Source organism: Eptatretus burgeri, chromosome 17 (assembly GCF_056783735.1).
Source record: "Eptatretus burgeri isolate ZD-2024b chromosome 17, Ebu_testis_v1, whole genome shotgun sequence".
NCBI lineage: Eukaryota > Metazoa > Chordata > Myxini > Myxiniformes > Myxinidae > Eptatretus > Eptatretus burgeri.
Genome location: NC_140977.1, coordinates 45,213,036 through 45,226,137, shown reverse-complemented (window position 1 = coordinate 45,226,137; position 13,102 = coordinate 45,213,036). Strand labels below are relative to the sequence as shown.

The 13,102-nt window shown below is 45.3% G+C and overlaps 1 protein-coding gene across 1 annotated transcript in view; it reads left to right on the top strand.

The window, feature by feature from the left end:
• The window catches only part of LOC147009951 (uncharacterized), a 44,994-nt gene extending 32,476 nt beyond the window's left edge, over positions 1–12,518 (top strand). Inside the window, exon 5 of the mRNA XM_085863234.1 lies at positions 9,940–12,518. Within this exon, the coding sequence (XP_085719360.1) occupies positions 9,940–12,038 (2,099 nt within the window). The 3' untranslated portion in view covers positions 12,039–12,518. The remainder of the gene's footprint in view (positions 1–9,939) is intronic.
• Positions 12,519–13,102: the final 584 nt, after the last annotated feature.

The following is a 13,102-nucleotide window of genomic DNA, read 5'->3' as shown; positions in this document are numbered from 1 at the left end:
TGGGTGTGTCGCAAGGACAAATTAATTCGATTTTGGTGAAGATCCGTATCCGGATCTGGATACGAGAATTATTTAATTTTTAAAGTGATTCTTCACCATTGAGAGAAAGAGCCAAAACGATATAGTACTGTATAGCATGATATTTCAAAAATGTATTGGGCCGATATTTTCTCGTGGATGAGGCATGCATTACGTGGCGGAGGTATGCGCTCCACTGAGTGCCCATCTAGTTTTTTAAAGTGAATCTTCACCATTGAGAGGTCGGGCTTAGCTGATATATAACACGATATCTCAAAAAGTTGTTAATGGATTTGGACGAAACTTGGTGGATGCGTTTGGTGTGTGGCAAGGACGAATTGATTCGATTTTGGTGAAGATCTGAATCCAAATCTGGATATGAGAATTATTTAATCTTTAAAGTGATTCTTCACCATTGAGAGATGGAGCCAAAAAACTATATAGTACTGTATAGCATGATATTTCAAAAATGTATTGGGCCCGATATGTTCTCATGGATCATGCATTGCATGGTGGAGGTATGCGTTCTACAGAGTGCCCTTCTAGTTTATTGGCTGTTTTCAGTGGTGGTTCACAATTGCCTTCCACTGGGTATTTTTGGTGAGACACCATCTCTTTCTCGTTAGCCTTTGGCTCTTTTGAGCTCTTCTTCTCTTCCTACAAAATCAGCCATACCGATATAATTAGCAACTTACTTTTATTGAATGTTATATTTTGAACACCAATCAGAACATGAATAGGAAGACCGAACCTGATTCAGAAGTTTGCCATTTTACCATACATTGGCTCTGAATTCATTCTGATTGCACATGCCCAGAGGAGTCATATAATATTTTTATTCTGTCTGCCTGTCTGACAATCAAACAAAATTGAAAATCATTCCAAACAGGAAACTTACTGTTTTTAAGGACGTCAAAATGGACATAAACAACAAGCACGGAGAACTAATGTAACGTGTTCAAGTGTTATGAAAGACCATCTACAGCGGTAATCATCTAAGATTGTTTTTTTTCTACGACTAGTAAAGTCTATTTTGTTTCAATTGAATTGTATACTTGAACACTGCAGAACACAAATCACCTTTTTGACACTTTCAAAACCCTTCCATTTAGCACTACTTGAATCTGTTAAATAACGTGGTGTAGAAGACACCATCAACGGCGATTAAACATCCGGAATTTTTTTTTAACACAACCTTTAAAATCATTGTTTTATTTTAATTAAATTATACACTTGAACATTGTGTGGGCTAGGTTGTTCTATGAACTCTCTAGTTATCTCCAGCACCAAAGGTTGAAGGAGGTTACATTTTCACCGGTCTGTCTATCTGTTTGTTTGTATGCAGGATATCTCAAAAAGTTATGGATTAGAACGAAACTTTGTGGACTTGTTGAGTTTGTGATGAGGAAGAAGTGATTCAATATTGTTGAAGATCCGGATCCGGATCCGATTATAATTTTTAACGGGATTCTTCACGACTGAGAGATAGGCGAAAATTGATATATAACATGACATCCCAATAAGTTGTGGACATATTCGGATGAAACTTGGTGGACACGTTGGGTGTGTGAAAAAGAACAAACTGATTTGATTTTGGTGAAGATCCAAATCCAGATACAGGAATTTTTAAATCTTTAAAGTGATTATTCACCATTGATAAATGAGGTCAAAAAACAACATACGGCAAGGTATCTCAAAAATGTATTGGGCCCGAGATGTTCCGCTGGATCAGGCATTGTGTGGCGGAGGTATGCGCTCTACCAAGTGCCCTTCTAGTTACCCTCGCCAAAGGAGAGGGTATTGCATTTGGGTCCGTTTGTTACTTGGCGAAATCTTCGATTTCGTCAAGTATGTTGGTCTGTTCCGTTTGTTGGTTTGTCCGGTCGTCTACAGCTCAAACGGCTGGAGCAGTCGTTCTTAAATTTTTCACCTGATAGGCAATCCACCTGAGACGGTCCGCGTCCAAACGCCGTCTTAATCGGACTAAACGTCGTGACGTCACACAACGTGAAAACACATTTTTGAACATAATTCAGTGACCGGAAGTCGTAGCGACTTCCTGTTGATGCCAAAACAAACTTCAGTGGAATATCTAAATGTTTTAAAATGCATGTTAGTACAAATTATGCACAGTTTTCACAAGCGTATGACGTCAAACTTTTTAGCTATTGGTGTGATTAAAAAAAAATTATATTCGTTCTACAGGTCACAATTCTTAACCGATTTGGATGAAATTTTAACAGCTGATAGAAATCCACAGTGCAAAAAGATATGTGACTTTTGGTGATGTTCAAGATCAGGATCTGGATTCTGCATCACTTTATATTATCGCCCATTATAAACCAATGGGTAATTTTGTGAATTACACATGGCTATTTCTCAAACAGTTTTGCTCTTATTATATTGAAACTTATACTGTCTATTTATGCATGTAATATTAACATATGTACAAAGTTTGATCGAAATTGACCCAAGGTCAAGGTCAGGGTCACCCAAGACATGAAAAACACACATAAAATTCATTTTTGTTTTACAACATATTTCAAACCTGATAACGGGATCGTAAAGCTGGTTGAAAAGCAATGTTCCTAGGTATTTTCAAATATTTTCTACGATCAGAATGAAGGCAACAAGCACCGATGATAAGTTGTTGAATGTCACATGGTGGCTTTAAATGAGTTGTGAAAATTTTCAATCTGCTGCCGTTTCCATGACAACGCGCACCTGATAATTGTTATTTGTGACGTCGCGTCATTTTATTAATGTACGAACAAATAAACACCACACATTCCATGACATTCCAGCTTGGACCACCACAGGTCAGGTCAGGTATGGGAGCATGTGCCAGAACAGCGCGTCGCTGCGTCCACTTTCCGCCGGTACTCCAGGGGCCTCCGTCTGGCCATCCCCCAGGCAGATGCCAGGCCCATCCCCATCTCCTTGAGATGATGGTCAACCTGCTGCAACCATGAGGCACGTGGTCGGCCCACTGGCCTCCTCCACTCATGAGACTCCCTCGCTGAGAGAATCTGGTGAGCAGGATCAGCGTCAGGAAAACGAGCCACATGTCCATACAGCCGCAGCTGACGCTCACGGACTATGCAGGTAACAAATCTCATCCGAGTCTCTCTCAGCAACCGCTCGTTGGACACAAAATCCGACCAGCGATAGCCAAGGATTCTCCGAAGACACCTGGTACCAAAGGAATTAAGTCTCCGTCTCAGATCCTTGGTCAAAGTCCAAGTCTCGCACCCATAGAGCAAGACTGGAAGTACCAAGGACCTGAAGACTCGGACTTTCGTCCTCCCGCACAGGTACCGGCAGCGCCACACCCCATGATCCAGTGAATCCATGACTCCCCAGGCCCGACCCAGACGTCTATTGACCTCCGGCTCACAACCTGCGGAGACATGAATATCACTGCCAAGGTAAGTGAATCTATCCACGACCTCAACATCCTCACCACAAACAGACACAGACAGGACAGCAGCATCCAAGATGTCACCGAAAGCCTGGATCTTTGTTTTGACCCAAGAAATCCGTAATCCCAACGGCTCCGACTCCTCATTCAGCACCTCGAGGGCCCCCAAGAGGATGTCTAAAGTCTCCGCAAAGATGACTGCATCATCTGCAAAATCAAGGTCTGAGATCTTGACATTGCCAAACGATGCACCGCAACTTGATCTCTCCGACATCCTCCCAAAAATCCAGTCCATACAAGTGCTGAAAAGTGTGGGGGCAAGTACACACCCCTGACGAACTCCAGTAACAACTGGAAATAAGTCAGAGATGGTACCACCACACTTCACAGCACTCTCAGTACCAGAGTAGAGTTCAGACATCAGATCGATCAGTTTTGGTGGCACCCCACGAAGACCAAGAATCCTCCAGAGGACATCCCGATTCACTGAATCGAACGCTTTACAGAGATCAACATAGGCTGCAAGCAGCCCCTGCCGAAACTCTCGTCTGCGTTCGGTGAGGACACGAAGTGCAAGGATACGGTCAATCGTTGACCTCTTTGGTGTAAAGCCTGACTGCTCTGGACGCTGGTGCTCAAGCAGATGGTGGCGAACCCTATCAAGAATTATCCGAGCAAAGACCTTGCCCGGCACTGAGAGCAGCGTCACCCCTCGGTAGTTGTTGCAGTCTTGGCGATCACCCTTCCCTTTCCAGAGAGGGACAACAAGGCCCCTCTTCCAGTCAGTTGGGATGATGCCTGTGTTCCAGGCAGAGCACAAAACTGCATGCAACGACACGAGTGCAGCATTTCCACCAGCCTTGAGAAGTTCGGCATGGATGCCACAGATCCCTGGAGCTTTGCCCCGTTTCAACTGGTTCACCGCAGCCCGTGTTTCCACAAGCGATGGTGGACCACAGTTGATTCGAGGGTCAGCAACAGGGATTGTAACACCCTTGACGTCCAACTCGACAGCTGGGGGATCAGCCTGGTACAACCGCTCAAAGTAACCGGCCCAGCGGGCCTTCACTTCAGACTCCTCTGTCAAGAGCCTACCACTCTCTGCTCGAACTGCAGTGCTCCGAGGGATGGGCTTGGATGAACGTAATGCGCGAATTCCCCTGTAAGCGGGACGAGAATCACCTGTCCACAGGTGATGCTCTACCCCCTCACAGATTCCTCGCACATAGGCCTCCTTGTCCACCCTCAGTGCACGTACAGTTTTACGCCTCAGCTCCCTGAACAGCTCAGCTCTGCCATTCAGCCTGGCCCTGCGACTCTGGTCAATGGTATCCAGTGTCCCTTGAGAGACAAAATTCTTCTTTGCCCTGCGGTGAACTCCAAGGCATCCACCGGCAACATCAAGGACGGTGGTCTTGAAGGTGCTCCACAACTCTTCAGGACCCCCCAAAGCACCCAGACCCCCAAGTGTCCACTCAGCCTGTTCGCAAACTCCTCAGCTACTCTCTCATCCCTGAGCTTGGCAACATCCAGCCTAGGCTGGGATGGTACCATTCTCCAGGATTTAAGGTGCAGCTTTAGAGTTGCTACAACAAGCCTGTGGTCAGTATTGAGGAACTGAGCACTCCGGTAGACCCTGCAGTTCTGGATCATCCTCCAACGACCGTCAATGAGAACATGGTCAATCTCCTTTGCCACACCGCCAGCGTTGGAATACCAAGTCCAGCGATGAGCTTGCGGGCGCTGAAACCATGAACCAGCCACCCTAAGTCCATGACTTCTTGCAAAGTCAAGGAACTTAGTGCTATTCTGGTTCATAGTTCCTGACCCATGGGGACCAACACACACCTCATAACCATCCCTATCAGTTCCAGTCGATGCATTGAAATCCCCCAAGACTAGAAGTGTATCTCGTCTGGGGCACTGATCAACCACAGACTCGAGTGTGGCGTAGAATGTGTCCTTCACGGTAAGATCACTCGCCTCAGTCGGAGCATAAATAGAGACCAGGGAAATGACACCTAAGGAGTGACGAATCCTTAATCTCATAATACGCTCGTTGACCGGTGTTACCTCAATTATCATTGGGGTCAGCTTATTGGACACAGCTACAGCAACTCCTTGGGTATGGTAACCATCAGAGCGACCAGACCAATAGTAGGTGTAACCACCCACCATTATCTCGCCGCAATCCGGTCTCCGAACCTCAGAGAGAGCTGCAATCCCGATGTCCAAACGCTTGAGCTCAGATGATAACAGAGACAGGTGATCATCCTCTCTTAGGGATAGGACATTCCAGGCACCCACCCGAAGGGACCGCCTCAGGTTAACCCAAGGAGACCGCCGTCTGGTGGACGACACCTCAGCACCACTCCGACACACTCTCCCGCAATCTGACCCAGGGATGTTACCCCGTGGTTTCCCTCCTATCAAAGATTGGGGGTCCCGAAGGCTTTGCCCCAATCCCATCATCCGGTGAGCTGCCCTGCGAAGGGAAGCTGCACAGGAGGTACTCCCACGGAGTGGGTTTTCAGATTTTTTGCGTTTTTGCGTTTTGCGGAATGAAGCGTTTTACGGTGGCTGGAGTGCAAATCCTGCCACCAACCTCCTAATAAGAAGTAACCCAACTGCAGGAGGACGTCCGCAGACACAGTTGGGCACTAGATATGGATGGCCGTTGGCTCACAAGGAGCTCCTCCGCCCTTTGACAGGTTTTGTTTTTAATCCTGCTGGGTGTCCATATCCAAACACCCTCCTCACCAGAAAACCTGGTGGGGGAGACGGTTTAGTCGCCGACAACCCGACCATGGAACAGGTTAGTACAGGTTTACATGGTACCTGTAGCAGGTCACAGATCGAACCTGACCTGTTATTTGTGACGTCGCGTCATTTTATTAATGTACGAACAAATAAACACCACACATTCCATGACATTCCAGCTTGGACCACCACAGGTCAGGTCAGGTATGGGAGCATGTGCCAGAACAGCGCGTCGCTGCGTCCACTTTCCGCCGGTACTCCAGGGGCCTCCGTCTGGCCATCCCCCAGGCAGATGCCAGGCCCATCCCCATCTCCTTGAGATGATGGTCAACCTGCTGCAACCATGAGGCACGTGGTCGGCCCACTGGCCTCCTCCACTCATGAGACTCCCTCGCTGAGAGAATCTGGTGAGCAGGATCAGCGTCAGGAAAACGAGCCACATGTCCATACAGCCGCAGCTGACGCTCACGGACTATGCAGGTAACAAATCTCATCCGAGTCTCTCTCAGCAACCGCTCGTTGGACACAAAATCCGACCAGCGATAGCCAAGGATTCTCCGAAGACACCTGGTACCAAAGGAATTAAGTCTCCGTCTCAGATCCTTGGTCAAAGTCCAAGTCTCGCACCCATAGAGCAAGACTGGAAGTACCAAGGACCTGAAGACTCGGACTTTCGTCCTCCCGCACAGGTACCGGCAGCGCCACACCCCATGATCCAGTGAATCCATGACTCCCCAGGCCCGACCCAGACGTCTATTGACCTCCGGCTCACAACCTGCGGAGACATGAATATCACTGCCAAGGTAAGTGAATCTATCCACGACCTCAACATCCTCACCACAAACAGACACAGACAGGACAGCAGCATCCAAGATGTCACCGAAAGCCTGGATCTTTGTTTTGACCCAAGAAATCCGTAATCCCAACGGCTCCGACTCCTCATTCAGCACCTCGAGGGCCCCCAAGAGGATGTCTAAAGTCTCCGCAAAGATGACTGCATCATCTGCAAAATCAAGGTCTGAGATCTTGACATTGCCAAACGATGCACCGCAACTTGATCTCTCCGACATCCTCCCAAAAATCCAGTCCATACAAGTGCTGAAAAGTGTGGGGGCAAGTACACACCCCTGACGAACTCCAGTAACAACTGGAAATAAGTCAGAGATGGTACCACCACACTTCACAGCACTCTCAGTACCAGAGTAGAGTTCAGACATCAGATCGATCAGTTTTGGTGGCACCCCACGAAGACCAAGAATCCTCCAGAGGACATCCCGATTCACTGAATCGAACGCTTTACAGAGATCAACATAGGCTGCAAGCAGCCCCTGCCGAAACTCTCGTCTGCGTTCGGTGAGGACACGAAGTGCAAGGATACGGTCAATCGTTGACCTCTTTGGTGTAAAGCCTGACTGCTCTGGACGCTGGTGCTCAAGCAGATGGTGGCGAACCCTATCAAGAATTATCCGAGCAAAGACCTTGCCCGGCACTGAGAGCAGCGTCACCCCTCGGTAGTTGTTGCAGTCTTGGCGATCACCCTTCCCTTTCCAGAGAGGGACAACAAGGCCCCTCTTCCAGTCAGTTGGGATGATGCCTGTGTTCCAGGCAGAGCACAAAACTGCATGCAACGACACGAGTGCAGCATTTCCACCAGCCTTGAGAAGTTCGGCATGGATGCCACAGATCCCTGGAGCTTTGCCCCGTTTCAACTGGTTCACCGCAGCCCGTGTTTCCACAAGCGATGGTGGACCACAGTTGATTCGAGGGTCAGCAACAGGGATTGTAACACCCTTGACGTCCAACTCGACAGCTGGGGGATCAGCCTGGTACAACCGCTCAAAGTAACCGGCCCAGCGGGCCTTCACTTCAGACTCCTCTGTCAAGAGCCTACCACTCTCTGCTCGAACTGCAGTGCTCCGAGGGATGGGCTTGGATGAACGTAATGCGCGAATTCCCCTGTAAGCGGGACGAGAATCACCTGTCCACAGGTGATGCTCTACCCCCTCACAGATTCCTCGCACATAGGCCTCCTTGTCCACCCTCAGTGCACGTACAGTTTTACGCCTCAGCTCCCTGAACAGCTGTCTGGTGGACGTCTGGTGGACGACACCTCAGCACCACTCCGACACACTCTCCCGCAATCTGACCCAGGGATGTTACCCCGTGGTTTCCCTCCTATCAAAGATTGGGGGTCCCGAAGGCTTTGCCCCAATCCCATCATCCGGTGAGCTGCCCTGCGAAGGGAAGCTGCACAGGAGGTACTCCCACGGAGTGGGTTTTCAGATTTTTTTGCGTTTTTGCGTTTTGCGGAATGAAGCGTTTTACGGTGGCTGGAGTGCAAATCCTGCCACCAACCTCCTAATAAGAAGTAACCCAACTGCAGGAGGACGTCCGCAGACACAGTTGGGCACTAGATATGGATGGCCGTTGGCTCACAAGGAGCTCCTCCGCCCTTTGACAGGTTTTGTTTTTAATCCTGCTGGGTGTCCATATCCAAACACCCTCCTCACCAGAAAACCTGGTGGGGGAGACGGTTTAGTCGCCGACAACCCGACCATGGAACAGGTTAGTACAGGTTTACATGGTACCTGTAGCAGGTCACAGATCGAACCTGACCTGTTATTTGTGACGTCGCGTCATTTTATTAATGTACGAACAAATAAACACCACACATTCCATGACATTCCAGCTTGGACCACCACACGGAAAGGTCAACTAATTCGCCAAGTGTCGTGCTAAGCACGATTTTTCATTTGTTTGTCCGCACAGAACTTTCATGTTTTTCTCCGCAACCGTTTGTCGGATTGAGAAGAAATTTTCACCATTGGTGCGACTACTCATGTAAAATGTTGTAATGATAATCATGATGCCATAGGCCACATGGTGTGGCAGCCATATTGTAAAAACTATGGACCTCTGTATATCTGAAATCGCACCAAGGAAAAAAATTAAAACTTGGCACATAGCAAGTACTCCTCATGGGGAATGGGTATGATTTTTTTTTCATGACGTCATAGGTGCTTTCGTTATGACATCATAATTGCATATGTGGAACGCTACATCCAATCAGTATGAAACATTTTGAGGGTCATCTAGAGATAAAATGGCCCACCGAAAAAAATTTGATGACGTGATTTGGAAGCCATATTGCTTAAAAAAAAAACCCTTCAAAATTTTCTTCTCTGAAATGGCTGAACAGATTGAGATGAAACTTTACACGTTTGACCGCCTGTCCATGAGGAACAAAAGGTTCACACATATGATGTCATAGGTCACATGGTTTGGCAGCCGTATTGGATTTACCCTAAAACCTATAAAAAATACACCACTCAAAATAAGTCCTGGTGAGGGTCTGCAATCTCTGATTGCTCTTTTTCTTGTTTGTAATGTGTTCCTGAGAGTAAATGTATCCTCATATCGATCATTCTGCATTAAGAGGATTACAATAAACCTGTGGACAGATTTAGAAAAAAAAAATTTTGTTTATTATTCATCTTATGATGTTGAGGATAAACTTTTTTATTTTTATTTTTTCAATCGGATGAGAGAGTCATGTCAATATCTAAATTTTTTGGTGTACACACTGTACCTCCATTGATTAATTATAAATGCACTACATTTAGCTTTTTCTGTAAGATCAATGTACTGATCTTGTACTGCTAAATATTGTAAAAAGATGGGATAGTTTTTTTTTTAAAAACAACAAAAGCAAGTGTTTCGCTCTGTTCTTTACGTTGCAGAAACACCTGCAGAACATCCTGGATACGTTGCAGAAACACCCATAGAACATCCTGAATACGTTGCAGAAGCACCCGGAGAACATCCTGGATACGTTGCAGAAGCACCCGTAGAACATCCTGGATACGTTGCAGAAGCACCCGTAGAACATCCTGGATACGTTGCAGAAGCACCCTTAGAACATCCTGGATACGTTGCAGAAGCACCCGGAGAACATCCTGGATACGTTGCAGAAGCACCCGGAGAACATCCCGAATACGTTGCAGAAACAACCGTAGAACATCCTGGATATGTTGCAGATGCACCCGTAGAACATCCTGGCTATGTTGCAGAAACAACTCCAGAACATCCTGGATACGTTGCAGAAACACCAGTGGAGCATCCTGGAAACTTGTGTTCAAGTTTGTCTCAGTCTTTTTCAAGCAAGGGTACTTTGAAAAGTGACATGCATGGGACAAGGAGAACCTCATTTGCTTTGAAGAAATGTGATATTAACCACATTGGTGAGAATATATATGAATGTGCTGTTATTGAAAAATCCTTCACCACTTCATCTGCTCTGGAAACTGGTACTGATGATGATAAGTTGTACAAATGTTCTGTTTGTGAAGAATCCTTCACAAATTTATTTTCTTTGAAGACACATATGCTAAGTCACAATTGTCAGAAACCAGACGAGTGTTCTTTTTATGAAAAAGACTTTTCATCTTCTTCTTACGTAGATCTACACGAGATTATTCGCACTGGAAATCGGCCATACAAATGTTATTTTTGTAAAAAAGCGTTCCGTAGTTCAACCTCAAAAATAATACACGAGAGGACTCACAACGGCATGAGTCCGTTTAATTGTATCGTTTGTAAAAAATCCTTTGCAAACCCTTACAACCTGAAAAGCCACGAGAACAGTCACACAGGAAACAAGCCCTACGAGTGTTCCATTTGTAAAACATGTTTCACGACTTCATATTATTTGAAGATACATGAGAGGATTCATACAGGTGAACAGCCACACAAGTGTACTGTTTGTACTAAAGTCTTCACGACTCTGTTTGTATTAAGGAGACACGAAAAGATCCACTTGAAGGAAAAACCACACAAATGTTCTACTTGTCAAAAATCCTTTACATGTGCATACGATCTGAGCATTCATGTGATGGTTCACACCGGTGAAAGGCCACACAAGTGTTCCGTTTGTGAAAGGTGTTTCACGACTTCATATTATTTGAAGATGCATGAAAGAATCCATACCGGTGAAAAGCCATACAGGTGTACTGTTTGCATGAAAGCTTTCACGACTTCGTGTGTATTAAAGAGACATGAAATGATTCACTTGACAGAAAAGCCACACAAATGTTCAGTTTGTAAAAAATCTTTCTCAAGTGCATACGATCTGAATATTCATGTGATGATTCACACCGGTGAAAGGCCACACAAGTGTTCTGTTTGTGAGCGAGCCTTCAGGTACGCTTCTCAACGAAATGTGCATGAGATTACACACAAGAGTGTTACAAAGCCACACAAATGTTCATTTTGTAAAAAATCCTTCACGTGTTCATCTTACCTCAAGAAACATCAGATAATTCACAGCGGGGAAAAGCCGCACCAATGTACAATTTGTTCAAAATCCTTTATCGCCTCATCCAATCTAAAGAGACATGAAATGATTCACTTGGTAGAAAAGCCGCACAAATGTTCTGTTTGTCAAAGATCCTTCCCAACTATCTATGAATTGAACACTCATGTGATGATTCACACCGGTGAAAGGCCACACAAGTGTTCTTTTTGTGAACGAGCCTTCATTTACACCTCTCAACGAAATGTCCATGAGAGTAGACATAGGAATGTTAAAAAGCCACACAAATGCTCTGTTTGTCAAAAATCCTTTCTAGCCTCAGTCACTCTAAAGAAGCATGAAGCGATTCATTTGACAGCAAAGCCGCACAAATGTTCTTTTTGTCAAAGATCCTTCACAACCACGGTGAGATTGAAGGTGCACGAGAAGATTCATGCCTGTGTGAAACCATTCAAGTGTATTGTTTGTCACAAATCATTCATATATTCTCGTCAACTGGATATTCATAAGAAGAAACATAAAGGTTAATAGCCATGCGGATGTTTTTTTTTTTTTCCAGCACATCATCATGTTTGAAACAACATTAAAATAATCATAAGGATGGAAAGGCAGATGGCTGTTCTCATTGGAAGAAATGCTTCACATTTTCATCTTAAACACGAGAGGATTCACTTGGGAGGAAAACCACACAACTGCTCTTTTTGCAACAAAGCCTTCACATCTGCTTATTGTCTAAAGAAACATGAAGTGACTTGCATGGGTGAAAATCCTTATTGTTTCTGTTTGTGATTGTTTTTCACAACTTCATATTACTTAAAAATACATCAGTTTAATTAAACTGGGAAATCATCACCTCAGTTGCATCTCAAATCCACAAATGGACCAAAAAATATTAATGTAGAGTAAGTTCCATTGCAAGTCAGGGATTAATGCAGCTCGAGACCAGAGGTAAATAATGCTAAAATGGATGACTGAACACAATAATAAAAGGTGATTGAAAACGTAAAATGGATATCGCAGCTTTTTTATTTTTATTTTTATTTTTTGCTTGTATTCAAAACATTGGAAACGTGAAGAATGAGATGTTGGCATTGGGGTAACAAGTGGACATTGCAATTATTGAACAGGAAAGATGAGACTGGCAAAAGCAAGATGGGGGACCTGAAACTAAGAAGGTTAGCTTGAAAGATTGTTCATCGCTGTTGGAAGACATGGAAGAAGACATTAGAAGGTTGTGAACTGCTGGCTTGAAGCTGTTGAGGGAAGTGAGATAAAACTGAAGAAGGTGGTTCCATAGTGGGGAAGAAAGATGTGGACATGAGTGGAAGTGAGCAGTCGTGCTTGATTTTGTAAGGCAAACAAGTAGTCTGTTGTTTGTGAAATGTGTACATCCTGCAGGTGTTGGCGTGAGTTGGAGAGCTGACAAGCAGATGGAGGAAGAAGAGAGACGGGAGGGAATAAGTGACAAATCTAATTGCGATGGAAGAGCAGTAGGCCTTGTGTTTCTACTTATTTGAGGGAGAGGTGAATGATGTTGAGATCTTTGGATTCCATAGCATCCAGGAGTGAAAGGTTTCAAACTGAGTCACCAG